The sequence below is a fragment of the Microtus pennsylvanicus genome, chromosome 4 (genome assembly GCF_037038515.1).
Source record: "Microtus pennsylvanicus isolate mMicPen1 chromosome 4, mMicPen1.hap1, whole genome shotgun sequence".
Classification (NCBI taxonomy): domain Eukaryota; kingdom Metazoa; phylum Chordata; class Mammalia; order Rodentia; family Cricetidae; genus Microtus; species Microtus pennsylvanicus.
The window spans coordinates 44,844,613-44,872,479 of record NC_134582.1 but is presented as its reverse complement, the minus strand read 5'-3'; the positions used below and the strand labels follow the sequence as shown (position 1 = coordinate 44,872,479).

The 27,867-nt window shown below is 40.7% G+C and overlaps 1 protein-coding gene across 3 annotated transcripts in view; it reads right to left on the bottom strand.

Moving 5' to 3' along the window:
- Nucleotides 1–27,867, bottom strand: part of Diaph1 (diaphanous related formin 1) — a 95,866-nt gene that overhangs the window by 40,227 nt on the left and 27,772 nt on the right. For 2 of the 3 annotated variants that reach the window (XM_075968925.1, XM_075968923.1), the window contains exons 2-18: nt 27,737–27,763; nt 26,884–27,039; nt 25,566–25,667; nt 25,097–25,227; nt 24,836–24,922; nt 23,846–23,909; nt 22,473–22,612; nt 21,624–21,732; nt 20,534–20,644; nt 20,246–20,364; nt 19,454–19,570; nt 18,331–18,446; nt 17,572–17,636; nt 15,705–15,884; nt 14,433–15,095; nt 13,683–13,797; nt 13,253–13,261 (exon numbers count right to left, since the gene is read on the bottom strand). In XM_075968925.1, the coding sequence (XP_075825040.1) occupies nt 13,253–13,261; nt 13,683–13,797; nt 14,433–15,095; nt 15,705–15,884; nt 17,572–17,636; nt 18,331–18,446; nt 19,454–19,570; nt 20,246–20,364; nt 20,534–20,644; nt 21,624–21,732; nt 22,473–22,612; nt 23,846–23,909; nt 24,836–24,922; nt 25,097–25,227; nt 25,566–25,667; nt 26,884–27,039; nt 27,737–27,763 (2,311 nt within the window). The remainder of the gene's footprint in view (nt 1–13,252; nt 13,262–13,682; nt 13,798–14,432; nt 15,096–15,704; nt 15,885–17,571; nt 17,637–18,330; nt 18,447–19,453; nt 19,571–20,245; nt 20,365–20,533; nt 20,645–21,623; nt 21,733–22,472; nt 22,613–23,845; nt 23,910–24,835; nt 24,923–25,096; nt 25,228–25,565; nt 25,668–26,883; nt 27,040–27,736; nt 27,764–27,867) is intronic. The other variant, XM_075968924.1, reaches the window with a different exon arrangement.

The window sequence follows — 27,867 nt, the reverse complement described above, 5'->3', positions numbered from 1 at the left end:
AACCCAGGAGACAGTGATTGACAGTGGGTACATACACACTTAAAAGCTTAAAAGGTCTGCTTGAATTCCTAAAAAAAAATCATGGTTCATCTCCATGGCCATGGTCTGTGTTGAGAGCAGTCTGAGAATTTTTCCTTAGGTGGTAGGTAACAGGCTATCTTGCCAGGAGAAAACAGAGTCTAGCCCTTTCTCCCTCTGCAGGAAGGAGAGACTTATTTTGTTGTATCCTGAATCTTCTCCGATAGAATCTTGGGATATTCTTCTGTTCAAAGGCTCTGCTCTGTGAAAAAGGGAAATCTAGCTGTGTATATTTTCAACCCAACCTAAGACAGCCTCCATCTTTCCTGTAAACGACTACAAGTAAATCGTAAAAACAAAAATTAAAAGATGGTTGTAAGATATACTTACACAAAAATATTCTTATTAGATCTAGTGACAAATACATCAAATATTCACTACTAAAAAGAAGGTGGCAAAAGCACCCGGGAGTTTGGGGCCAGCCTGGTCGACAGGGTGAGATTTAGGTCAGCCGTGAACAACACAGTGAAACCCTGTCTCGAAAAAAAAAAAAGTAAAGCTGAAAAGGAACCTACATCTACCAACTGTATAGTCTATAGGCTCTGTTTACTGTTTGCCTTTGATTTAAATAAACAAATTGATAAAAATTACTATAAGGTAATTGAGAAATTATTCAATAGCCATTGAAGGCTCCTAGTAAAATAAAAACTGGCTACCGGAAGCGTAACATAGCCACAGGATAGAATATGAGACAGTATTAAAAATAACACCATACGAAACAATAACAACCAAAGAATACGATATGGAGCCAACCGAAGTGAAATAAGCCACTGAAAAAGACAATCACTTTCGCTCTCACATGCACAAACCATATTTTACAAATATATGTATGCCATGGAAGAAGGGGGTGACTACATGGGAGGAGGGGAGTCTAAGCAGAGGGAGGAGAGAACAAGGAAGACTGCTGGAGGAAAAGAAGACAAATATTCCATGTCTTCTCACGCACTCACCAAAGGGGAGAATGGTGGGGGAGGGTGACAATGGAGAGCAAGTGCAAGCAAAACACATACATATACATGAAAATGTCACAATGGAACTCATTTTGCACACTAAGCAAAACTGTGTATGTGTGTGATCCTATATATAATTGTAGGTACCACCAAGTAGATATCAACCAGGGTCATTCCTTGGGGATTGGCTACCTTTTTTTAATTTTTTTTATTTTTATTTATTTATTTTGAGTCAAGGCTTCTTTCTTGGCCTGGAACTCACTAATCAGGCAAGGCTGTCAGGCCAATGAACACAAGGGATCTATCTCTCTCTACCCCTGTAGGACTGAGATTACAAACTCATATCATCATGATGACTAGCTTTGTTTAAAACACAAGTCGTGAGGGTCCTCATGCTGGTGCAGCAGGCACTCTACCAACTGAGCCATCTAGTACTCATTAACTAAAAGTTCAAACAAGCCACAGAGAAATAACCAGTAACTTTAACAGAAATTGTAGGAGTTACAAACTGATGCCCTACAGCAGACACCACTCCTAAATGAATTCATCTATGTCAATTCGTTTAAATTCAAGGACACGAGGTCTACAATGTCACCTGCTCCAGACCAGGGCGGAAAAAGTTCTTCAATGCTTTAAAAAAAAAAATCTGATAAAATTGATAGCAAATTTACACATGACACAAGAAGTGCCTATTTCTCTGAACTACTTAAGGTTTAAATGACAAGCTTAGCTAGCGTTCACTAGTAATCAGTGGAAAGAAGGGGTTGATACAGGTTCATAAAGCAAGACTGATTTAAACTGGGTGATGTATACATAGGTGTATATGTGGTTTTCCTTTTTAAATAAAAAGATTTCATTTATTTTTAATTATGTGAGTGCTAATGCCTGTGGAAGCCAGAGACTTCCGATCCCCCTGGAGCTGGAATTAAAGACACTTGTGAGCTACTGACATGGGTGCTGGGAATGAATTTGGGTTCTCTACAAGAACAGCAAGTGCTGAGTCATCTCTCCAGCCCACATTTTTGATTTCTAAAACTAATCGAGAATGTTTTACATGGCTCTTTTCATATATATGTGCACATTCATGCAAAAACATTTTTAACTAAAAATGTTTCCTGGATTTATTAGGATAATTGATTCTTTTCAGGCAAATATCAAAAATACATAAATGCAGACCTATGAGTCTAGACGAAGAGGGACTATGCTGTCTCAACAGCCAGCATCCTGTTACTGCTAGCAGGCATCGGCTTTGCTCTCTGCTCAGCTGGTAGGGACTTGCTGCATTGATTGCTCAAGATGCAGGCAAGCAGCCTAAAGCGAGGTATATCCCTGGTGAGCCATTGCTGAGTAACGGACTCAGCCTATAGCCGTGCCTCAGCCTGTCTTTCTCCCTTCCCCATTCAGACTCCTCCTTTCCTAGTCTTTTATATTTTCCTGCGTCACCAACACAAAATGGAGTTAGCTGGGGGCAAAAACAATCTGTCTAAAATGGCTGAATGCAGCAGGGAGTGCCAGGCAGTGATGGGAAGAGAAAGGGCACCCCCTGCTGTCCAACACAGGGACCCCAATTTTTTTTCCCTTTCTTGATTATTTTGCATCAAAACAATCCTAAGAGGACAGATTATTTCTGTTATAATCCTGGATATCTACATTGAGCTCAAACTTCAAGGAGCAGAAATTAAGGCACAAACAGGGTAAATATTTTTTTTCAGTATCTAAAGACAAAGTCAAGGTACAAAGTGAGCAGACCTGGGTCACAGTTATTGCTCAGTCATGGTTAGTAACAGTTTCTAAGAGCTCACAGAAAGGGAGGAAGTCTTTCTATAGCACACTATTCCCCCAATTTCAGCAATGAGTAATAGTCCCTGGAGTCCCGCAGCTATAGCCATCACTTCCCCAGGAATTCCTGTTCTGAGCCTTTCTCAGTGAAGACCACAAACAGGAAACAGAGGAGTAGGAGTTGCCCGCCATCTGGGAAACTAGATTCTTAAGAACTGCAGGTGGGAATGAGTAAGTGAGGCAGAATAAGCAACTTTGGGAAAACACCTTTGAGAAACAGACTGGCTTGAAAACTAGTTACATCCACAAAACTAGAAGGTGCAGCTATTATAAAGCAACTCCACCCAACATTAATCTTCACTCACTTACTCAGGATGAAGCACCAGTCTCTGCCCAAGATACGGCATCGGCTTCTATTCCACAGAGAAACTCTCCCTTGAGTAAGTGAGATACTCTATGATTAAAATTGAGCAAAGATGAAAAGAGGGAAAAGTTGAAATGTCTTCAAATATTGGTGAGCCTCCATCACTAATGGTTTCCAAGTACACGTGCTACTTATCCACTGTCTCCTGTGAGACAGTGGGAGTACATAAACACATCAGCACACAAGTACCACAGGCATTTTTTAAAAGTCAGAGTCAAGCACAAAATTTGGGGCCTAACATACTTGAGGCCCTGGATGTGATCACAAGCACTGGGGCAAAAACTCAGGTAGAGAGCAAGCTGTGTGGGTGCACACCTGTAATCCTAGCAGGAGAGAGAAGGCAGAAGGGCTCAGCACCATCTCAATGATACTCTGGTTTACAGAGTGAGACAGGTGGTACCACTATAATCTCTTTCACGAAATAGGACCTTTGTAAAAGAATCATAATGTCCCAGGCATATTTGAAAAAACTAGAATATCTTATGAGACCCATGAGACACTGTAACAAAATCCTGTGATGGTAACACAAGACGTTGAACCACTAAGGACGCTTCCCCACAGAATAGGCCATCTATTAAGGCTCCACATGACCTGATTCTGAGAAGATGGGAGTTCAGTCATGTGTTAATAAGATACTATCCACAGAGAGAATTTTCAGTTTATATCCTTTATAGTTAAATCTGCATGAGAAAAACCTAGCACTTTGAAGCAATTTACAAGTATGTACCACAGTAGGGGAAACAGCAAGCCAAATCAACAGCAGTTACCCAGCAGGATCGTCACTGACCTCTTGACCAGAAACATACTCATCACTCATCTGTTAAACCCCACACAGATAGGTCATTACAGAAGTGCAAGCTGTCAAAAGTGAGTAAGACAAACCTGCAGAAATAGATAAATTCAAAGGACAAAGATAAAGGCAGTCAGCACACCTAAGAAGCAGATACTGAGAGTTGGGCAGAAGGCGCAGAGACAATGCCGAGAAGAAGCAGAAAAGCAGTTAGGATTTGGGTACTGCACAAATCCCTTGGTCACTCAGATACTATAGTCACTAAGTTTCCACAGATCCTTTCCCATCACACCCAGAACAGTGACTCAGGGAGTGTGGAGAAAAGCTCTGCTTGGGCGTGGTGGACAGGAACTGGGAGGACAGGTACCTCCCCAAGCAAGGATTCTGCAAGTCAGTGAAGGGTTAGGACAGGACAATGCAAGGGGACAGTAGGCTAGGGTGAGTAAAAAGGCATAAAAAACAAGGTATTATGGACAAAGCACTTTTCCTTTCTCAAAAGATTATGGGAAAAATAATTAAATATCCCCCAAATAGAGTAAGATAATAAAGCTACTCCAACAATAACTCACTGTAGCAATTCTTAGAAATCCTGCCCACCTAGAAATCCCAGTCATATAGATCTGTAAACATTTCAGTATGCAGCTCTAAAAGACTGACTTTCAAAATACCCAACATATCATCATCATAATTAATTTTGTATTAAATGCCAGGCATTTTATAGTTTGTTTCTATCAGAATTTGTGAAGTCCATAGTTAGTACTGGCTGGACTATTTCTAAATTCTATTTTAACCTATATATTGCCCTACATCTCCTTTTCCCCTTGACATGTATTTGAGAAGAAACCAGGACCCTGCTCACTGGTGAAAAGCAAAGAACAGCTAAACGGCAGCACAATCACCCCAGAATACAGGCTGCCTTCTTGCCCACTCACAGCCTCTCAGCAAGTGCGAGATCCTGAACCCAGCAGACCTCAGGTTACAGTGTGGTATTCACGTCCTTTGAGATTTTAATAAGCAAAGGATGTGTTAATTCTGTAGTTAGACATAACCTAAGCTAACACACAGAAGGCATTGCAGAAATGGAGAGGCGCCTTATCTGACAGTAAATAGGCAGCCTGCCTAAAACAGAACAAGGAAGGCAGGCAGCTGCGTCTTTTTTTTAGGTGCTGCAGGGTAATTTTATCTCTGCCATTTTCACCTACACACACCTAAATATGGAGCAAACTGCAGATTTCTACACCACTCTGGAACAAAGGATTCTAGAAATACTGTTTTATTCAGGCCTCAGGGGAAGGGAAGCAATGGGGTAGAAACAAAACAAAGAGACAGATGGAGTAAACACCCAGCCCCCAGCCTGGGTCTGCAGCAGCAGCTGCTGGTTTTCATCATATTGCTGTTTTTTTTCCTTCTTTGTTCCAGAGCTGGGAGCCAGGAAAGGGTGGAGAAAGGGAGGGGATGAGCGGCAGGACCGTCATCAGCTTACTGAAAGTCACCTGATCTTCTCCTCCAATCCCTAGTCTCTGACCTCACAATCTGGAACTTGAGCCAAAATGGCTCAACTGCGCACACACCGTGGCTGAAATGGAAACTGCAATCAGAAAAGAAAAATGGGAACAGTCTTTTTGGAAAGACTTTTTACAGTTTTCGACAATAGATAGGAATGTACACACACACACACAAACACTTAATCTAGTAGATTAAAAGAAAAACCTGATTCTTAAGAGTTGGAATTACAGGAGGGAGAAATAGTTCCATTCCACTTTGAAGAAAAGGCTCCCTTCGTTTTAAATGGGATACCCTTGCCCCAGGAGATCTTCAAGAAAAAGGAAGCTTGTTATGTTGTAGTCTGATTTTTTTTTTCAATGAAAAGCTAACTTAAGCCAGGATCAGTAGGGACAATGAAGCAAACGCTATTGCCTGTTTTGTCAAACTCTGCTCTGTAGACAGTTACGGCACCCAAGCACTTCTGGAAACGCCTTGTTCAAGCACCCTGAACAAGTCAATTTTTCTTCAAATTCTTTTCTCATTATAAAAATGTTACATTATAGTAAATTTGCAGGAAAAATCTAGTTAGAACAAAAATCTAGCATTTTTCACACCTTTCATCACAGCACTGGGAGGTAGAGGCAGCTTATCTATAGTTCCCAGACATCCAGAACTGATACAGAGAAACTGTCTCAAAAAGCAAATGTCTAGTGTTCTTAATAGTATCCTGACACCTGACCTTTTATTTCTACATATCCCCGTGTAAAACAGCTCTAAGAAGGGAACTCATAATTTGTTTCTTGCTTCCCCATGAACTACATGTCACAAACATTGTTCTTGATTATGGGTAAGGTAGTTCAATTTTAGGACACTTACATTCTAGAGCAATTAATCTTAAGGCCAAATGTTCACATAGGAACTCTAATTAAAGAGCCCCAAACAGAAAGACATAAAAATAGAAGGGGCCTTGTTGGGAAGAAGGAGGACAAAGAATTCAGCAGAAAGGGATAAGAGAGGGTGGTGAAGGAAATTATACCAAAGCGCACTATCTTAGATATGTGGAATGAAATCCTGAAAGAACAATTTTTTTTTTAAGGGAACAAACTGAGATAAAAGCAAGAAAACAGTAAGAAGCACTAGCCCTTTCCCTGGAGCACCACACTACATCTGGAGTGTGTGATAATCTGGAAGTCCTCCTGCAGAAAACTTTGGTCTCTCGTTTCCATGCTATGATGGCTGTAAGGCCCTAAGATGAGTTGTTCATTTATATAGTTGGTGTGGGCAGCTACTCAGAAGACAGTGTGTTACATAAGAGAATGTACAGAGAACAAGAGACCAAAGCTGGAGCAAGTGGGATAATGTCACCAGCATTTTAAAAATAGTTCTCTATTTTTGTTATAGTCTTGTGTTTATAATAAACTTAGGATTTAAGCGACTAAGATTTTTACATAAAGAGTACTGAAGACATAGCATCAAGGTATAAGACAGCATAGAATTATCTTTTGGTTAATGCAGGAAGGACAAAATTCATATTTGTATTTGCTTATAATTGCATTTTTAAAACCTGAAATAGAATTAAGAATAAAAAAATGATGATTTTTAGAAGTGGGAATGGGAAGACAGGGAAAAAATGCTGGGTAGGAATGAGGTTGTCTCACAGGACCTTCAGACTGAAATGTCCGTGCTACCCATGCTGACAGACAGATAAAAGCACCAACAAAAGCCCCAGAGCAATCCAATAGAAACACTCTCCAAACTTGTTGCTAAGACTGGTCCAGTAACAGCAAGCAATTTGCTTCAGACTAAAGAATTCTTAAAGAGCACAAGCTTAAGGGTTCTTCAGATCAGTGTGTTTTCCCAAAGCACACCAGAGCAGCTTTGAGATCTAGCAGGTAGCTAGAGTGCCCCATTCTGCTACCCCACTGACTGGAGACACTGTTCTTTCTCATGATTACATCTCTGCTCTCCAACACCAGGTCTCTACAGCAAGAGAGTGCTCAAACCAGCATGGTCCATCTGGATTTCTCTTGTTTCACACAGGTGATGGCATCCATCTCCCCAATCTCGTCAATCTCTAATCAAAAGTTTCCAGCTACTTTACTGACTCCAGGGAACTCCAAAACATTCTTCTACAATGATGCTATTGGGATCTGATGGAAGGATGGCAAGAAAAGAATTCTACAAAAGCAGGGGCCTCTGAGATAATGCCTCTAGACAAATTTCTTACCATCCCCTTAAGGACAAGGATAAAGCATGTACAGCTGTTCTGACACAGACAATGAAATGCTACTAAAAGAAAAGGTGGAAAGCAGCTTCTACACTGTGGTAGACAGTGGGAAGACAGAGCAGAAAATGAAATAGACACTGAAGAAATGCACCAAGCCAAACACAGAGTATGTGCTAGATAGAATGCATGTTCTACAGTACTTACTACTTATAGTCTCTGGAAGTAGAGCCAAACACAGAGTATGTGCTAGAATGCATGTTCTACAGTACTTACTACCAAACACAGAGTATGTGCTAGAATGCATGTTCTACAGTACTTACTACCAAACACAGAGTATGTGCTAGAATGCATGTTCTACAGTACTTACTACTTATAGTCTCTGGGAGTAGAGCCCAGAGTATTCACTTCAACACACCCCTCATTAAATCTTTATGCACACTAAAGTTTGAGACAGAATAGCAAGAGTGGACATTTAAATATATAATAATGGCATTAAGATGGAAGAAGCTTAAGGTATACTGAGCCTCAAACTAGAAGATCAAAGTATCAAAAAATACATTTAAAAGGTCTTTCAAAATTTATTTATTTTTTTTTATTTTTATCTTACGTGCATTTGTGTTTTTGCCTTGGCTGTCAGGCCCCTGTAACTGGGATTACAGAGAGCTGGGAGCTGCCATGTGGGTGCTAGGAATTGAACCCGGGTCCTCTGGAAGAGCAGTCAGTGCTTAACCGCTAAACTCTCTCTCCAGCCCTTAAAAACTTTTTTGAAATTCATGTTAGATGATAATCTGGGTTTAAATAATGGTTTCAATTTAGGCTTATCTCTAATACTTTAATATAGTCACATACCAGAGTTTAAATAGAAACAAACTATAAAAATGGAATTATCTTGAGACAGTAAGGAGTTTTTAAAAATACAATATATAATCAGTGTGGTAAGTTCAAACATGTTCGAAGTAGCTCTTCAGTAAAAACTGTGACAGAAATTGATTATCAATGTTATAATACAATCACTCATATATCTAGAGAACTACCAAATTCACTGAAACAAGTCTCCCTTTAAGTCCACTGCAAGGAAGGATATGATCTCACGAAGCCATTAGACTAGAAAGCAAACACTGTCCAGCCTTAGGACCCCCCCAAAGAAACAACGATATTACTCTTAAAAATAATAGCTTCAAAAATCAAAGGAACCAAGATACTAACTGCATCAGGAGACAAGATCCCTCTGCAACACAGTAAAATCTGACAGGCAGCATCTTGCTCTAATTTTACTGATCAGCCTGCCAAATGAGCCTCCTGGTCGGCAGAGGGCAGCATCAGAAGCAGTTTGTATTTGACAAAAGCAGCAGGGCCGCTCTCTAACGTGACTGCATCACAACCAGGCCGTAACAATGACACATCAAAAATAAGAGGGGTTCATGTGCCATCTCGTGGCGAAAAGGAGAAGGGCACTGCTGCATACAGATTCTCAGATTCCTGCACTTTAGAAGGAATTAAAGCTAAACTATCTTTACCTTCCCTTAAATCTTAACCAGTAATTGCTCCCTGGAACCTAGAACAGCAGCCTTCAAGCAAAATTTGCAAAATTCCCTCCTAGTTTAGCTTTTAATCTCTGTAAGAAAGCAGCAGATCCTCCTGTCTGATATTGGTACCTAAATAAAGAGGATAAAACACAACTCAACCAAAAATAGCAGCAAAAGACCGTAGAAAGTTATCAAACTAAGAATCAGAGATTATGTTCGACTGTGCCAAAGATAGTGATTGCAAAGGAAACAGAGTAGAGAAAGTAACAGACCCAGAAGTTCAAAACACCGACCTCACTGTGCAAAGGAAAGGGCTGAGATGTATGAGGGAAAACCTCTGGTGCAATTTTATGAGTAAACAGATTAAAACAAGATATATTTTACCTCATCAGAAATTTTAATAATTTCTTATTTTTGGCAGAGGTATGAATTGATATAATCTTATAAACCCAGTGATATGAGGTGAAAAGAATGTCACCTTTCAGATACCACTGTGCAGAAATATAAAGTATACAAAGATGAATAGGATTTTTCCTGTAGTCACGTTTGTAAAACAGAATACTGAAACAAAATTCTCAATAAAGGATTAGTTATATATAAAGTTTTTATTATTCATGACAGAACACAACTGTCCACTTGAAATAATTCAATAGATAACACAAAACTTTAAAAAAGAAATAAAGCAAATTTATATATAATAATATCAAGAGATGATAAAAGGATGTTACACAAAATATAGAATAGTATTTACCATGTGGAATCAATTTGCTATACTAAAAAGTATATACATGCTATTACTATAGTTGGTCCTTAATTTTCCAACAAAATTCTGTTTGATGTTTCCCTTTTTTATTCACATGAACCGAATCTAAATTAATTATGTGAATAACATAGGCATATAAAAGGCTTGGTTAATCGTGGTTACCACAGGAAGAAGGGAGATTGTTCTGTTTTAGAGTTTCAGTGTATTCTGTACATTGTGGCAATGATGGTTAGTCATTCAGGAACTGCCTTTAGATAGGATCACAGTAACAGAAACAACAGAAAATAAGCAACACAGTGGTACAAGCTTTGAAAGTTCACATTCTGATTGCTTCAATTTTCTCTAGGGAATGCTGGGCCTTTGAGAGAAAAGGTGTGAAGACAGCAATTTAGAAAAGTACAAACCTGAGAAGATTAGAAATGTTTAAAGGAAGCTGGTGAGATGGCTCAGTAGCTAATGGTGCTTGTCACCAAGCCTGGAGACTGACTTAGATCCTCCCAGATCCCCATGATGGTGAGAATCAGCTCTTTTAGGCGGTCCTCTGACTTCCCAAAGTGCACCGCAAATCTGTGTGTTGTATCTCTGCCCATACAAAATACATGTAATAAAAGAATAAAAATTGGAAAACAAAACAAAACAAAAACCCAGAAACGCTGAAAGGTCAGTGTGGTGGCACCTGCCATCCTATAACACCAGCTCTTGAGAAGAATCAAAAAGATATTGCATTTGAGGTCAACCTGGGCTGCAGGTTGACTAGGTTACTGAATTCAAGGTCAGCATGGGAAACATGACACCCCGTATCAAAAACCAGCTAAGCCAAATCAAAAAATAAATAAATAAATAAAAAATACTTAGGACACAACTATCTAGAAGTTTCAAAGACCAAGCAATATAATGAGCAGCAACAGACAACGAGACAAAAACAAGAATACTTACTATTTGAGAAGCTAAGAGAAGAAAGGACCAAGGCAGGGAAGGGTAGCGTGTGGTCTCTTCCAGTAAGTCAGAAATACACACTGCAGATCCAGTGTGGACAAGGTGGAATCAAAAAGGATCATGGTTTTACAAACCATGAGGAAATGAGAGACCCAGAAATGATTATTACATTTAGCCATAGAGTTTAGGTGAGGGGTGCAGTCACCAAGAGGTGAGACAGGCTGGAAGTGCCAGTGTGCCTGGAGGACTGCTGGGGTCACAATACTAAAGACAAGAAAGTGGGCTGGAGATGTGCTGTTGGTGGAAACAACTACCTGTGTGAGGTCCCAGGTTTGATCTTCAGTTTTGTAAATGTGGGGTCGACAGAGCACATAGGACCAACATAGGTGGTAGAACACTAAGCTAGTGGAAGGGCTACAGGTATTTATCATGTGCACAGGAAAGGTGAGAAAGAGTAAAGGAACTGAGAGACGTATGCAGTAAGAATCTTAAGGGTTCATCGTGACCCTTCATATAGGAACTGGGGGAAATCAGGGCTGGGAGATGGCTCAGTGGGTAGAGCAACTGCCACCAAGCCTGATGACCTGAGTTTGGTAAGGGACCTACATGGTGGAAGAAGAGAACTGGCTCCTAAATGCTGTCCTGTGATGTCCATATGTACACTGTGGCATGCACATATCCATACACTCACCAAGTAATTCCTAAAAAAAGAATGATGTTGTGGAAAGTTAAATTAGAAGTAGCACAGTCAGGAACGGAACAGTCAGGAACTCATTTTGTGAGAACTCAAGAATAACTTATAGTATCAATAGATGGAACACAAAGGGAAGTGGGTGATACAAACTGGTATCAGATTCCAAATCATTAGTTTCTAGTAAAGAGAAAAGGAGAAGGGTCTGAAAGAGATGACAGAGAACATAAAGGGCACTACCCCATCTCTAGGTCCTCTGGGGTGAGGAGGACCGAAGAAAGCAGGAGAGACCAAAAGGAAAAGCAGTATTGAGGGAAGTAGAGGACTAACACACAATGTTGTTCTAGGAACAGACCATCAGTTCTAGAGAGTACTATGAAGTATTTTTGAGAACTTAGTTGGAAGACAGAATAAAAAATACACAGAATCTTAAGAGACTGAAATACGGGAGACTGAGAAGGACTGAAGACTCTGGAGCTTTCTGTGGCAACAAAACCTTGGCATTATATCAGATTCTGTAGACCTCAATATGTCAAAGTTCGAGAAAGGATAATACAGGCTCACTTTCTACCACTGTGAGAGAGGTAACAACACAAAATACATGTAGCACATTATCATAAGTCAGATTCCTTAATTATCATATAAGTCAGAGTCCTTAAAACCCAGGTATTAGGTAGATTTGTGATTTTAGATCACAAGGAACTTCCCAAATGCTTTGTGCTAACAGCCTCACCCTCCTCAAAATCCAGGATAAGCTAGTAAGGAAAGGTTAAAAAAAAAAAAAAAACCACCCAACAGGTGAGTGGACAGCACCTCTGGGTCTACTAAACTTTAGAAACAGACAGAACAGACATCTTTCGGCCAAGAGACTCGCTGAACAGGGGAAGCCAGTTGAGCTCTCACAATCTCGTTTCTAGAAGTTTAAGTGGCAGAAGCTATAAAATTCCCTAACATTATCTGGGCATAGTGTTGCAAACCTGTAACCCCAGCACTCAGGACACAGAAGCAGAACTTCCAAATGAGGCTGCAGGCCAGTCAGTGCTAAGACCCTGTCTCAAAAAACAGCAAGAGCAAAAGATTTGTGAATACTAATAAAGATACAATTGGGTGAGTGCCACCTAGTGGACAGAAGAAAGTCACAGGGAAATGGCAAACACCCTCTGTTGTTGGGGAAGGGATTACAGGTCCCTCCAAAGGCTCCTCCTGAAGCCCAAAGCTAGGCAGGAGCAGCAGACTGGCCAGCGACCTGCTGTTGTCCATGCTCTGACTCCTGTAACAACAGTAACAAGCTGTAGAATCAAGATGAATTTGGTCTAAACCTAACTAGAATACTGCTTTTAATAAAGATGAAAATAAAATTTAACTACTGGGTATGTTCCCAAGAACTTAAAAGGCAGAACCAACAGAATCTATGATAAAAAGACTCCTTGCTGATCACAACAAGATGAAGTGAGAATGTAGACTGGGGGAGGAGGGAGAGGAAGACTAGCAAATTTCCATCTTCTAACGAGAAATCCCTTTACACTTATTTAATCTTTAATCTTTTTCTCTGATACTCAATACTAATAACTGACTCAACTAAAAGGCTCTTTTGCATTCTTACCTTTGGAAGCTGCAGGAACCAAGGCCAGGAGGAAAATGCATCAGATATTGAAAAGAAACAAAACAGGAATTACAGATAGAACTTGGTCATTATAGATAGTTGTAGCTCAGTCACCCAACCTGTTCAAGGCACTCGCTGACCCTACTAATTAAATACTCTGGTCTAGGAACAACACTTTAAGACAGAACCATAATTCATTCAAGAGAACTATTAAAATGAGCCTAAGCTGAGTATTTAGAACCTTGGATCCTTGTTGGTATACTGCCGCAAAATACTTACAAGCAGCAATTCTCTTTCCCAGCCCCATAATAACAAAAACATTATCTTTTCCTTGGAATGGAAAAATCAATGTCTCCTATTCCCAACCCCCTTCTACCCTCACCAGGGAAGGGAAAAGCTCTCCCTGTCTGGAACTAAGGAGAGCACTCACGTTTGGTCTGGGCAGAGAAGGCAAGGGTAAGTTTGGCAAAAAGTTCGTTGTTCTCAAAGCGGTCTTCTTTCACCTTTGTCCAGAAGCAGTCCTGGGAAAGGTCCTCAGCCACAAACTGTATAAACAGACAGGTAGTAAGAGCTACTGGGCTGAACTTTAACTCCCTGTGTTAGAAAAGTGACTCTTATTATCAGCAATGTTGACTAGCCTGGGATTAACTTAGCACACAGACAGTAGCTGTGCCCTTCAAAGGGAAGCAGGAGACAATGCTCCTGGTAAGTTTACTGGTAACTAGTCAAGAATCAGAATCAGTTATGCTGATCTTCCTCCTAATCCCAAATTTTCTAGTTTCACAAGCATTAAAGCCTGATTCCCAATGTTCCTTGCTCTACATTTCCCCCACAAATCTGGCTATGTTGAACCCAACCACAGGGGTCACAAACACACCATGGGCTGCACAAGCATAATTTCAGTCATGTGCACCCTAGTGAAGTGACAGCTGTCAAACTACCATAGTGCTCATTTTACCACAGAAAAGTCAAATGTATTAAGATAGGCTGACTTTCATTAAGATATATTCATTACCACACAAATCTTCCTGTGGTAATATCTCAAATAGAGATGTTGTATAAACATAAACACAAGTAGAACTTTAAGGTCAGATATAAGCCCTAAAAGTGGGTAGCCTACCCACACACAAAAATACGTTAAGAAAAGTAGTTTAAGATTTTATGCTGTAGAAAAACTTACCTTGGACCAGTTTGGCCTCCGGAGCTGCACCTCTGGCTTATAAACTTTTTTAGGGGTTAATCCAAATGGTAGAACCGGGGCTGCAGGAATCCCAAACCCAAAGGGGGGAGGTGGAGGCACGCCCATTCCAGGTGGAGGAGGAATGCCAGGGCCTCCAGGAAGAGGGGGAGGGGGAGGAGGCAGTCCTGGTCCTCCAGGCAAGGGAGGAGGTGGGGGGACGCCAGGCAAAGGAGGGGGAGCTGGTATACTAGAACCTCCAGGCAAAGGAGGAGGTGGGGGGACGCCAGGCAAAGGAGGGGGAGCTGGTATACTAACACCTCCAGGCAAAGGAGGAGGTGGGGGGACGCCAGGCAAAGGAGGGGGAGCTGGTATACTAACACCTCCAGGCAAAGGAGGAGGTGGGGGGATGGCAGCACCTCCAGGCAAAGGAGGGGGAGCGGGTATATCAGCACCTCCAGGCAAAGGAGGGGGAGGAGGTGGAAAGGTACCTCCAGGAAGAGGAGGTGGGGGTGGGGGAGGTGGAGTAACAGTGCCAGGGTCACCAGGCAGAGGCGGGGCAGGGGGAACAGCAGCACTGCTAGAAACAGAAGGAGCAACAGCCACAGCAGAGAGAGAAGCCATTTCCTTCTTGGCATCTTCTAGTTCTTTTGACAGCTTGGCAACCTAAAGCAACACAGAATTAGTACTTCTCACCCCACTTCAGTGACTACTAGAGGTGCAAGGACCTAGAAAAGCACTTAACCCAAAGTTCTGTTTAACCATAGATGGATTGAGAGGTCAGAGTACATGATTCTTCTCAAAGTCACACTGCTACTTAGGAGTAGAGTAAAACTAGAATTCAGTTTAGTTTTAGGGTGCTAACTGAAGTATGTGCTATACAGTTAATCCCACAACTATACAAATGATCAAGTTAGCACTACCGTAGGTTGTCTACATTTTTTTAATTGCAGAGAAAAGAGAGTGAAGGTGTCACAGAAGCATAAACTAAGTTGGATGGGCAAATAAGCCAAGAGCTTACTGTTGACTCCCAAATGCATAGGTCAGTTCTGGATTCTGCCATAAGTAACTTTAATCTTTCTTTACAATCTTCTATATCTGTATCTAAATGTTTTGTCTTATAATACCATACTCCCAAAGCAAGACTAAAACCATTAAATGACTGTTAAAACACACCATCTACCTGATGATCCAGCTGCTCTTCCCTAGCAGAGGGAACCCATGACCAGCACAGCTGAGCTATGGAAGGCAGCTGCAGTCCTGCTCACACATTACCTCTCCGGTCAGCTTTGACACCTCCGCTTCTAGATCTTGTTTTTCTGTAGCAATCTGCTGCTTTTCAGAATCCAGTGCATTCTTTTCTCCTTGCAGATCCTGAAGTTTCTGCTCAAAGTCATTTTCCATCTTTTTCATTTCTACTTGTAACTCATGCCGGGCTGTTAACTCTGAGTCCAACTAAAGAAGAAGAAAAAAATCAGATTCCCAGCAATCTGTCTGTCATAGCCTCAGTTGTAAACGCAACCAAAACCTACAGTCACCAGGAAAGAGGGAACCTCAACTGAAGAATTTCTCAGATCAGACTGGCCTGTGGTCATGTCTGCGTAGCATACTCCTAACTGCTACTGTGAATTGTGCCATCCCTAGGCAGGTAGACCTGGGATGTTTAAGAAAGGTAGCTGATCAAGTCAGTGGTAAGAGGCCAGGAAGCAGCATTCCTCTAGTTTCTGCTTCAAGTTCCAGCCTTAGCTTCCCTGATGACAGACTATCAAGTGGAAGATGAAATAAACCCTTTCCTCTTCAAGTTGCTTTAGGTCCTGGTGTTGATCACAGCAACAGAAACCAAACTAGGATACTGCCCATCCCAGTTAGAAACATAAGGGCTAGTTCCTGTAATTTACTATTTTGTATCAACACCCACTCTATAGAGCTTATTGACCCATCTAAGTAATGCTTTGAAAAGAACAGTATGATCTTGACTTTGAAATCAAAGTTAAAGGGAGGAGACAAGAGATCATGTTCATAGTCTTCCTACTTAAATAGCCAGAAACCAAGTCAGCTAATCGAAGACTTGAAAGACCTTTAATCATGCCCTGGTTAGTTTTATGTCAACTTGATACAAGCTAGAGTCATCATAGAGGAGGGAGCCTCAATTGAGAAAATGCCCCTATAGCTAGGCAGTGGTGGGGCAGCACTCAGGAGGCAGAGGAAGACTGAGTTCGAGGCCAGTCTAAGTTTCAAAGAGTGAGTTCCAGGACAGGACAGCCAAGGCTACAGAGAAACCCTGTCTCAAAAGTCAAAAGACCAAAAAAGAAAAAGGGGACAAAAAAGAAAGAAAATTGAAAAGAAAAGAAAAGAAAAGAAAAAAAAGAAAATGCCCCTGTAAAATTGGGCTGTAGGCAAGCCTGCGGGGCATTTTCTTAATTAGTGATTGATATGGGAGGGCTCAGTCCAATGTGGGCCGGACCACCTCTGTAGGCTGGTGTTTCTGACTTAAGAAAGCATGAGCAAGTCATGTAAGCAGCACCCCTCCATGGCCTCCGCATCAGCTCCTACCTCCAGGTTCCTGCCCTGGGTGAGCTCCTGTTCTCACTGCCATTGATGATCAACTGTTATAGGGAACTGTGAGTGAAATAAATCTCTTCCTCCTCAAGTTGCTTTTGGTCATGGTGTTTCAACACAGCAATAGTGACCCTAACAGACAAACCAGGACAGCTGCCTTGCACAATTACAGCCACAGCAGAAATCCTTAATTACTACAGAAATAACGGGAATTGAGGCATATTCCACTTCCTACTGTCCTGGAGTAAGAGGAACACTTACATAGAGTATCATCTGTCTTTGCTGGCTTGCCTGGTGGCCCAAGAACATTGCGAGATCACCTCAAGCTTCTCATTTCACATCAATACTCTGTCTCACTAACAAAAAGATTTCCCTCTAGGAACCTTTAGATTCTGAATGCTTTCAAAATATCGTAGACAATATTGTCTCACATGTCAAGAAACAATTATCTTCAAAGAAAAATATATACCCTAAACTTACGTGTGTATGTTTGTTTTGCACATATATGTATTTGTGGTTTACACTAGAGATTGAACCTAGGCTTTCTCACACAAAAAGCAAGCACTGATCCCCCCATACGCACCTTTTTTTCTAGCTCTGTAGCTTTGGCCTCAGATTTTTCCACCTTTGTTTTATCAATCATTTGATCTGAAAATAAAAAACAATTTGATCTGAAAACAACTCAGTAAGTAAAGTTCTGTTTCCTAAGCCTGTGCCTCTGCTCCTAAGCCTCCAATATACTCAAGGGCAGTTGTCTATCCTTTTGTTGCTGTTATTCTTAATGTTCTACACTAGAACAAGAAATGCAAGTTTCAATTAAATACAATCTACACTTTCTCTTAATTTTACTTATACTTTTTGTGTGTATGTGAGTGCATGAGTGTATATGTACGGGTTGAGTATAGGCATGTGTATGTAATAAGACATGTGAAAGTCAGATGACAACTATCAAGAGCGGCACTTGCCACCATAAGGAATCTGGGGCAAAACTCAGGTCCTCAGGCTTGCATGCAAGCACCTCTACTTACTGCCACCTTGCATGTCCTCGAGCTATGATTTCTAAGTGCGAGGTATAGCAATCACATGAAGGATGGCCAGTGTGATTTTTATGATTTTGAGACCAGCAGGGTCAGAAAACGCTGAAGTCTGCAAAAACCAGTATATAAGAAAAGGCAAGATTTTCAATTTGTGCAGAAATAAACTAAAGAGACCACATAATCCTAGCAAAAAGGGTATACTGAGAAAGAACAGAAATAGGGACAAGAATAATTTCACTGAAAGAAGAAAACAAGAGGTATAAGCACTGAATGTTTTGATGAGTCAAGTAGGAAAGCCTGCTTACCAATCAATCCCTCAATATCAATCTGGAGGTGCCGGCACTTGAAGTCAGGATCAGTTCCATTCTTGTGCAGAACTATCTGAGAAATACATTCTTCAATCAATTTATAGTACTGTGGCCTATGAAAAAAACAAAACAGACTTACCAAAGTGAAATCAAAATGTAAGTTCCAGAAGTATTCTGGATCAAGAAAACTTCTTTGACAATAAAGAATTAAGGATAAGTATTCTGAAAACAGCTTTGGTGAAGCTAAAAAGCATCACTGCTGTACTAGGGACTTCTCTTCCTACTTCAGATACTCAACAGTTCTTATAGGCTGGGCTGTAGTTCACTCGTGTGGAAAACATGAATGTCAGCATGAACACTCTCATGCACACACTTAGAAAGATTTATTTTTTATTGTGTGTATATCTGTACATATCTGTGTATATGTACATGTATAAAAGTGCCCATGGAGGTCACAAGTGTCAGATGGAATTACAGGTGATTTGTGAAGCTCATATGAGTGTTGGGAACTATTGGATCCTCCACAAGAACAGTATGCATGCTTAACATCTGAGCTATCTCTCATCCCCCAACAAACAGGGTTTCTCTGTCAAACAGTCCTGGTTGTTCTGGAACGCACTTTGTAGATCCGGCTAACCTTGAACTCACAGAGATCTGCCTGCCGCTGCCTCCTGAGTGCTGGGATTAAAGGTGCGTGACACCACTGCCCTGTCCCAACATACTTTCTTAATATCTGCTTCCCAATGCCAGTACTTTCCCATTTAAATAAACAGTTAGGCTTGATTCGTATGATCCTCCTTGTCAGGCTACTGCTGATCTCTACATCCAGGCAACCAGAAAGAATTTTAGGTTGCCATCTGTCTTTACTGTCATCCTTACCCCACTTACCCATTCCTTTCTAAGGGCGTTCCACACAATGACTATTCCAAAGAGGTGCCTTTCAAGTGAACTAAAGCAGTTGTTATGTTGATCAAACAGCTGACAACCTCTTTTAGATTTGTGACTAATGAACCCCCACAATGTTTTTCCTTTCTTTTGAAACTTTCTAGAACAATCTTTGAATTTAAGGATGCTGCTTTTCCCCTCAGACTCAACATTTCCCACACGTATATAAGCTTACCTAGCCTCATAATCATTTCGAACCAATAGGAGATGCTGCAGGATGGACAGGAAGTGTGGCTCTGCCTTTGAGTCTTTCACTGTGTTCAAAAGAATCTGGAAGATTTCACCAAAGTCAGTAGAAAGAACAGGCTAAGGAAATCAAACATTTAGAAGCTGTTTGACAGGTGGCTTGCTGAAAGATGCCACTTCCACTCTAACAACTGTTCCGAAAACATCTCTAGTTCCTTTAGCCAAGAGTGCTACTATCCATAGACAAAGGATCCCTAGGACTTAGCCTGAAAATCTACGACAGAAAATAAAAATAGAACCACCTCAAAGTTACCCGTGGCAGGTAATCAAATACGTAATAGAAATATTGTTTGTCGTCCAAAGAGTTCTACATAGCACCCATCTCAGTAAGTTATTGCGTTCTAAGAAACATACAGATTTGGATGGATGCTTTAAGATGGGAGGGCAATCTGGTTACATCATCTGCTACTTTACTGCCAGGTTGATGGATGTTTTCAGGTTAAAAAGGTCACCTTTAAAGGCTTTCCTGGTCCATGATGGACAGCAGTATAAAGACACCAGTTTTATTAAAAATAAATATATCTATTTTTGAGGCAGGGTCTCTCTATGTAGCCCTGGAGCTCACTATACAGACCAGGCTGTCCTAAAAGTCAAGATCCCCTCCTAAGGGCTAGGAGACAAATTCAAGGCGTGTGCCACCACACTCAGTTTTATGCCCTATTCTCTAAGTCATCACTTGCCACAATACTCCATAATTCAGTCATCAGTCATAAAAGGATATTCCATCTCCATGCGAATGTCTTCTAGCCGTCCCTTCAGATCATACAAATCTTCCTCCGCTTGTTCATCAAACACGGTTAGCTGTACTCTCATATCGTCATTGTCAATCTCCCGAAGCTCCTAGCAATGATAGAAGAAGTCAGGGAACCCAAAAATTTCCTGTGTGCCTAGAAATCCAAACCTTTCAACCTGGTGTTTAAGTTGAAAACCAGAATCACCTCAGTGATGACCAGGGCTGTGCGAGCAGGGAGGAACAATCCAGACTTTTTAATGAAATGTTTTATCTTACCTGCAACACCTGATGCAGCCCCAAGCGCATTAGTTCACTTCGAATGTGAACTCGGAAGTCAAATTCTTCTGCAGGAGTGATGAGAGCATTGATCAGCTGTAGGCATCCCACCTGAAATAAGCAAATCCGGCTGCTATGTCAGCATTAAGCCTTATAAATAAGGATTCCACTATTTATATATACATTCTGGAGCTCCATAAAAAGATACACAACAAAAACTATAGGAAAGAATTTTAACTAGAGCAACAAAACATTGTTGAGTGCAAGTCTAGAGTACTTAGTGAATGAATCCAAGGATCTAACAGAATATGTTCCTATAGAAACCTGCCCTTCCTCAGGTGCTAATAACTAATTTACTCCCCCAATGTCACAAGGAGGAAAGTAGTTATTTGTTTTTTAGAGAATAAAATCATTTTCTTCAGGAAAAAATCACTAAAATATAAAAGACATAGTTGAGAACCACTCTATTATTTTTATTAAAAACTTTTAGTAATTTCAATTATGTGTGCATTAATGTGTGTGTGTGTGTGTGTGTGTGTGCGTGCGTGTGTGTGTATGCACGCACACATGAATACCAGTGTCAGAAACCTCTGGAGCTAGAGTTACAGACAGTTGTGAGCTGTCTGACAAAGGTGCTGGGAATTGAACTTGGTCTTCTGGAAGAGCAGTATATGCTCTTAACTGATGAGCCATCTCTCCAGGCCCCATATAGTCTATTAAAAGGCCAAATGACACTAGACATGGTGATGTAGACCCATGAATCAGGAGGCAGGAAAATCACCAATATTTGCCTAGGCAATTATCACATGTTTAATTCCAGAACTTGGGAGGCAAAAAGATCAGCTATGTCTAGCTTGTACTATATAATGAGTTTGAGGCCAGCCCAGACTCTAACACAAAATAAAAAATTAAAATCCCAGGTTCAGTGATCGTTCAGTAGTAGGGGGCTTGCCCAGTATAAGCAAAGCCCTCGGTTCAATTTCCTGCACCACAGAAAAATAAAAGGACAAATGAACTCTGGTCTTTCCATTTTGAATTCTATTCTATTCTGTTCTATTGTTGGCCCAGTTTTAAGAGTGTATCTACATACTTTGAGTGCAATGGAGGTCCCACTTTTTAATCCATCCAACAGTGGCTGGAAGCGTTCAAGCTCATCCATTTCAGCTCTCTCTGTCATTGCCTCCAAAACTCGTTCATTCCTGTCCAAAATAAAAGAAAGTGAATTGCCCAGGTGCACTGACATAGACATGGATAGATTTGGCAGGGAATAAACCAATTAGGAAACAAGACATTATCAATGCTTTCAGGCATCTGAAATTATTCTCTTAACACCCACAGACACTAGAATTTGATAAAAAGGAATGGATTATCTTCTGAGAAAAAAAAATTTCCTGCCGGGCGGTGGTGGCGCACGCCTTTAATCCCAGCACTTGGGAGGCAGAGGCAGGCGGATCTCTGTGAGTTCGAGACCAGCCTGGTCTACAAGAGCTAGTTCCAGGACAGGCTCCAAAACCACAGAGAAACCCTGTCTTGAAAAACCCAAAAAAAAAAAAAAAAAAAATTTCCTAAAACCCTTCTTAGACTCCTACTCATGAATACAAAATTAAGACCTCTGAGCTATGAAATATAAATTACTCTGACTTTTTAAGGACCATTTAATATTAAGAGTACTAATCAATCTCTAAAAAACATTACATGTGGTCCACTTTTAGAATTTTCTGCTCGGAGTATCATGATGATAACAAAAAAGATTCTGTTTAAAGCACTGTGGATCTTCAGATAACTCTACCTGCACTAAAATCCTAACATTCACTTCTGAGAAGAAATACGGCCTTACTACTAAGCCTCTAAACACCAAAAGGACACCAAAATAACTCAATTTTCCTCTATGCTACAAGATGGTAAAATGGAAAATGCAGAAATAGCTCCAATTACATACATGTCGTCTGGCTGTGGTAGGATACAAAGAGCAGACAGCAGCTTAGCTGCATCAATCATCATATTGGGAACAGCAGGATCCATGGCTCTGACCAGCAGTAGGATTCCTTCTTCTGTGTCCAACATGGTTTTGATTCCAAACTGTTAAGACAAGAACAAAGGAGCGAGGCTTAACAACAAACACACACAAGCAAGAACATGCTTAGGGCTTTTTATGAATAGAATGTTATCTCCTCAAATACATGTAAGAATGTTAATCCCCTAGAACCCTAGAATGTAGCCTCTTGGGATATAGTCATTGCAGATAAGATTAGCTAAATTACCACGAAGCCACACTGGAGCAAGGCAGGTTCTTAATCTGGTATCCTGGTCCCTGTGTAAGGGAGAACTCTACATCTCAGACATGTACACACACAGCACCACAAGAACACCAAGTGGAAAGAAGAATAAGGCATCTATAAACTAGTGTCAGCGAGCTACTAAACACAGAACACATTCTCCCTCCCAGCCTCAGGAAGAACCCGTCCTGGCTGACAGAGGATCTGGGACTTCCATCCTTCAGAACTGAGACCGTGAATTTCTGTTCTTAAAGACACTCACTTTGGAGACTCTAGAAACTAGCACAGGAATAGAGGATATATTCTCAATAATAGTTAAACAGAGAAGATTACAACAAAATAAACTTCCTAAGACACACAACAAACTTTCATGTTCCCAGGTGGTGGTAGCACACGCCTCTAATCCCAGCACTCGGGAGGCAGGCAGGGGGATCTCTGTGAGTTCGAGGCCAGCACAGTCTACAAGAGCTAGTTCCAGGACAGACAGCAAAGCTACAGAGAAACCCTGTCTCAAAAAATAAAATTAAATAAATTCACAACTACACAATGAGTTCCAGCATAGCCAGGACTGTATAGTGAGATCAGACATTGACTTTACAAAAAAATAAGTTAGGAATGAATATTTTGGAAGAAATGGCATACTGGCAGACACCTGCAATCCCAGCTCTTGGGAGGTGGAAGCAGAAGCAACAAGAGGTCAAACAAACTGAAGGGAAATTTGGACTTCTTGAGACTGGGATAAATGAATGTAGGAAAGAGGCAAGGAAATAACATTTCAATCAATAACTACAGGTCAAACAACAAGATCAGTAAAAAGACTGTAAAGTAGAAGAACACTTAGCCTACCCTCTGAAACAGAAATTAGAACTAGTGGGACGAATTCCGTGGAGGCTCACATACATTGCAGTAAAGTACAGTTACAGTATGGAGAGGAAAGGCAAAGCCTTGAGCCTCAGTTTCTTCTCCTTCTGGCAGACTACAAAGGAGAAATAGCGAAGATCTAGATGGCAGCTGTGGTCACTAGGGAAAACCTCACCTTGTTGTTCATGAAAGCTTTCAAGCAGCGGATGATCTCGTGCTGGTTCCGGCTGTCGTAGTTTCTGCACACAGAAAACACAATCAGCAAAGTCCCTTTATTTTATAATACATCCGCTTTCCATATGATTGTTCAGTCTTTCAAACAAGGACATCAGGAATACTTTCAACTAGTAGCTAAGCAGAATCTAACAGACAGTTATGAATACAGCCCAGCATGTTCATAAATGACAGCATTATGTTGTCATGTCAAAAGGTAGTACAGCCCTACATCACAAAGCACTTGACCCAGAAACACTAACAAAATTATCAACTGGCTAATACACTTGTAATTTGAGAATTTAGTATTAAATTAAAAACCTGCCAATTTGGGACTGGGCATAACTCAATAGTACAACACTTGCCTAGCAAGTGCAAGGCCCTAAGTTTGAACCCCAACACTATTAAAACATGTGTTAAGTGTGCAAACAAAACTTCATCCCTTAACTCCCTTTAGGCAGCTAGGTACTAAATTCTTTTAGATACTATCCTAAGTACACACAGACCCAATCCCATGTACTGTTGGTCTAAAAAAAGATTCCAGAAGAATTGGGCACTTTGGATGGCAGCATAACAGCCTAAAATAGTTATGGTATTCAAGAATTTATCCCAATACTGAAGACTACTATAAAACTAAACCCAAACTAATAATGTATACTCCAAAAAAGACCTCCAAGTGTAATGTGACCCAGACCAGATCACAGTACAACTGAAGATGAAATCAGATCCTCTTTCCAGACAGAAAAACAACTGGAGACTAATAATCTTTACTGGTATATATCTTTTCCCATCTATACTCTCATCCTCTAATCTCTTCCACAAGAAACTTCATTTTCATCCAACAGCATATTCCCCCTAGTCCATGAATCTGAATTTAGCTGTTGTTATTTCCTTAATGAACAGCCCACTCTGGCCCTCAACCTAGAAAATATAAAGACCCAAAATTCCTTACCCAGAAATCTCCTCTTTCTCATCATGGAGTCGTTTGAGAATATCCAATAAGGAGGCTAGGCCCTCAGCACCAAATGTCTGCACCCAACTGTAAAAAATAGATGAAAGGCAATGTAGTATCAATTTAAGTCAATAAAGGCTATTTACAAACTCTATCCTAGAAATCCTTTACCTCCCATCCAGACCTTTCTCATACTTCCCTACCTCCTTTGGTTGTCAACTACGGCATGAGTTTCTGGTACTGTTCCCTCAGAATTCTCACCTGACAGGGTTATTGTTGAGAGAGACTCGAAGGGACTCAAGGCAACTAAGCAGATGCATATCCCGCAAGCCTGACCTCAGCTCCTGAATGTACATCATAGCAGACCTAGAGCTTTCTTTCTGGTTCATGCCCTGGAAAGAGGCATATAGAGAGGTCAGTAAACACTGAGCCTAGACATAAGTTATTAGCTAATATTCATCACACAGTATAAAAATTAACAGGGCAGACACCCATTATACAAACTACCAAACTACATGAGATTCATAAATAGTTCATGAACTTAAAAATAAGTCTGGGAAAAAAAGTATAGAAAGGTGGCAAGTCAAGACTTAAGAGTAAGTCAAGAGGAGGCTTATCTAACAGGATTAAGCAGAATTAATAGAGACATAGAATAGTCCATAAAATTAGCAGAATAAGCAGGTTTGGGGTAAGGATGCAGCCTCCTGTGAGCATCTGCCCTAGAGCTTACAGCTGAGGAAGCGTGCAAATACTGGGACACCATCTCCCTCTTGATGACAATGTCCTTCTCTCTCAAAGGCTGTTGCTTCTCCTCATTCAGGTTCATATCCACCTAGCAAAGGGAGGGAGCAGGGAGGCAGAGAGAAAAAAATAAAATTACCCATGTAAGTTTTTGTTTTGTTTTATTTTTCTGTGACAGGGTCTTACAATGTAGCTCTTGCTGTCTAAGACCTCACTACGTAGACCAGGCTTGTCTTGAACTCACAGAATTCTCCCTGCCTCTTGTAAGTTTTCAGTGTTTAATATTTATTATATTTAGTAACGAGTTGACACAGTAAATCATTAGTGAACAAATATGTTTTCTTGATTCCTAGAAGTTTAAGTTATGGCAACCAATAAAAATCCCTCAGGGATAAAATCTAATTAAGTGCAGTACAGATCCCCCACAGACACCATCCTTGGTATGAAGCCTGCATGCTGGTATACATGCTGGGTATACATACACTCTACCACTGAGCTCCATCTTTAAACCACTGGACACTTTAAAATATATAGAATTCTAACGGTTTCCCTAGGAAACAATAGACTCTTGATACATTTTCTTTTGTATTACTGAGAGGAAACCATACATAATATTTTCTTCATTAAAGGCAGACCTTCATCTTTCCAGTACTGGAAAACTGCTGCCATTAAAAAAAAAAAGATCAACACCAACAAAATCTGCCTGAACTTTCAGGCCTAATCATTTATACTGGTTATTGCAGAGTGTCCACGCAAAGTGTCCTTGTTCTCACTAGACAGCAAAGTAAGTCACAACCATGCATAGCTCAAAACTAAACCGACTTCAGATACAGTTTTTAAAGGCCTTCTATTTAGTAAGCTCTTTCCAAATTCCCCACTAAACAGAGGACCGAATGCAAACGATGCCTTTGTATTCCTCAGCTTTTTCTTTGTACAGAGGTCACTATAAATGCTCCCTCACTTCATCTTCTGACTTAGCCTCAAAGTGGTGACCACACTACCACAGGGCTTGGTCCAGCCACACTACATTTTTGTGGCTAGGGTATTGCCAGGCAGACATCCATTAACAAGGTAGTCAGTAAACAGATATTCCCAAGTTTAACTCACAGATTCTAATCCCATGGACTGGAATTTACATATTTAGTCGTTATTTCATGGGGTTAATATTAAAACATTTCACATTAAGCCTAAAATTCTTTATAGTAAACATCAATTAGGAGACCATTCGTTTAAAAACAACCACCACAGACAGACAAATGCCCATAACTGCGAGCTGGGCAGGCGACATCACTCAGAAGATGACTCACCAGCATCTGCTCAAAGAAGACTAGGATTTGCTCATCAGTGTATTCTTGCAATGGCTGCGCAGTGGGGTCATCTCCATACAATGCAGAGGAGTTTCTGTGAGCAGAATTGTTTTTTTCCTTCTCCTTCTTAATCCTCATGCTGGTAAATCTCTCCAGCTAAGAAAGAGAAAGAAGTATTAGCAGCGATCCACATTCCTCACCTAACAAACCAAACACCAAATAGCCAACACTTTACCCTCTTACCCTGGCTTAGTATTTTTAGTTTATGCAGTCAAGATTTATATGGCATAAGAAGAAATTATTTTTCCTCAGATCTATCACAGCATACTGACTTTATTCTCATCTATAATAAAGTGTAAAAAACAGAAAATGCTGCATTAAGGTTTCAAACCTCTCTAGACTGGTGTAGTGGCATAAACCTTTAATCCCAGCACTCTAAAGGCAGAGCAGGTGGATCTCTTTGAGTTCAAGGCCAGCTTGGTCCACAGAGTTCCAGGACAGGACAGTAAGGGCTAATATCAAGTTCAAGGTTAACCTGAGTTTACAATAAGGGACCCTATTTCATGAAGGTAGAGGCAGTAATAAGCTTCAGTACCATCAACTCAATCCACTGAAAATATCTGTAACTGTATGCAGAAAAAGCACTGTGGAGCTTCAAATGGTATAAGTGGCATCTAGAATGCAGGATTAATTCTAGCTAAAACTGCCCAACTGTGGAAGTTTAAAAAAAAAAACCACCAAAGAAAGCATGCAATGGGTTAAACAAAGTGAGAAAAGACCTGGGGTGTTCTGACGTGTTAAGAGAAGAGAGAGTGAGCCAGAACATGCACATGCTCCATACACATTTCCTTACCTCATCTGCCATGAGCCGCTTCAAAGTCTAGGAAACAGAGAAAAAAAGGAGGGAGAAGAAAAGAGATCAGTGAAATATCAAGGAACTCCCAAACATCAGAACGGTTGAAGGGAGGGAGAAAGGAAAAGAAA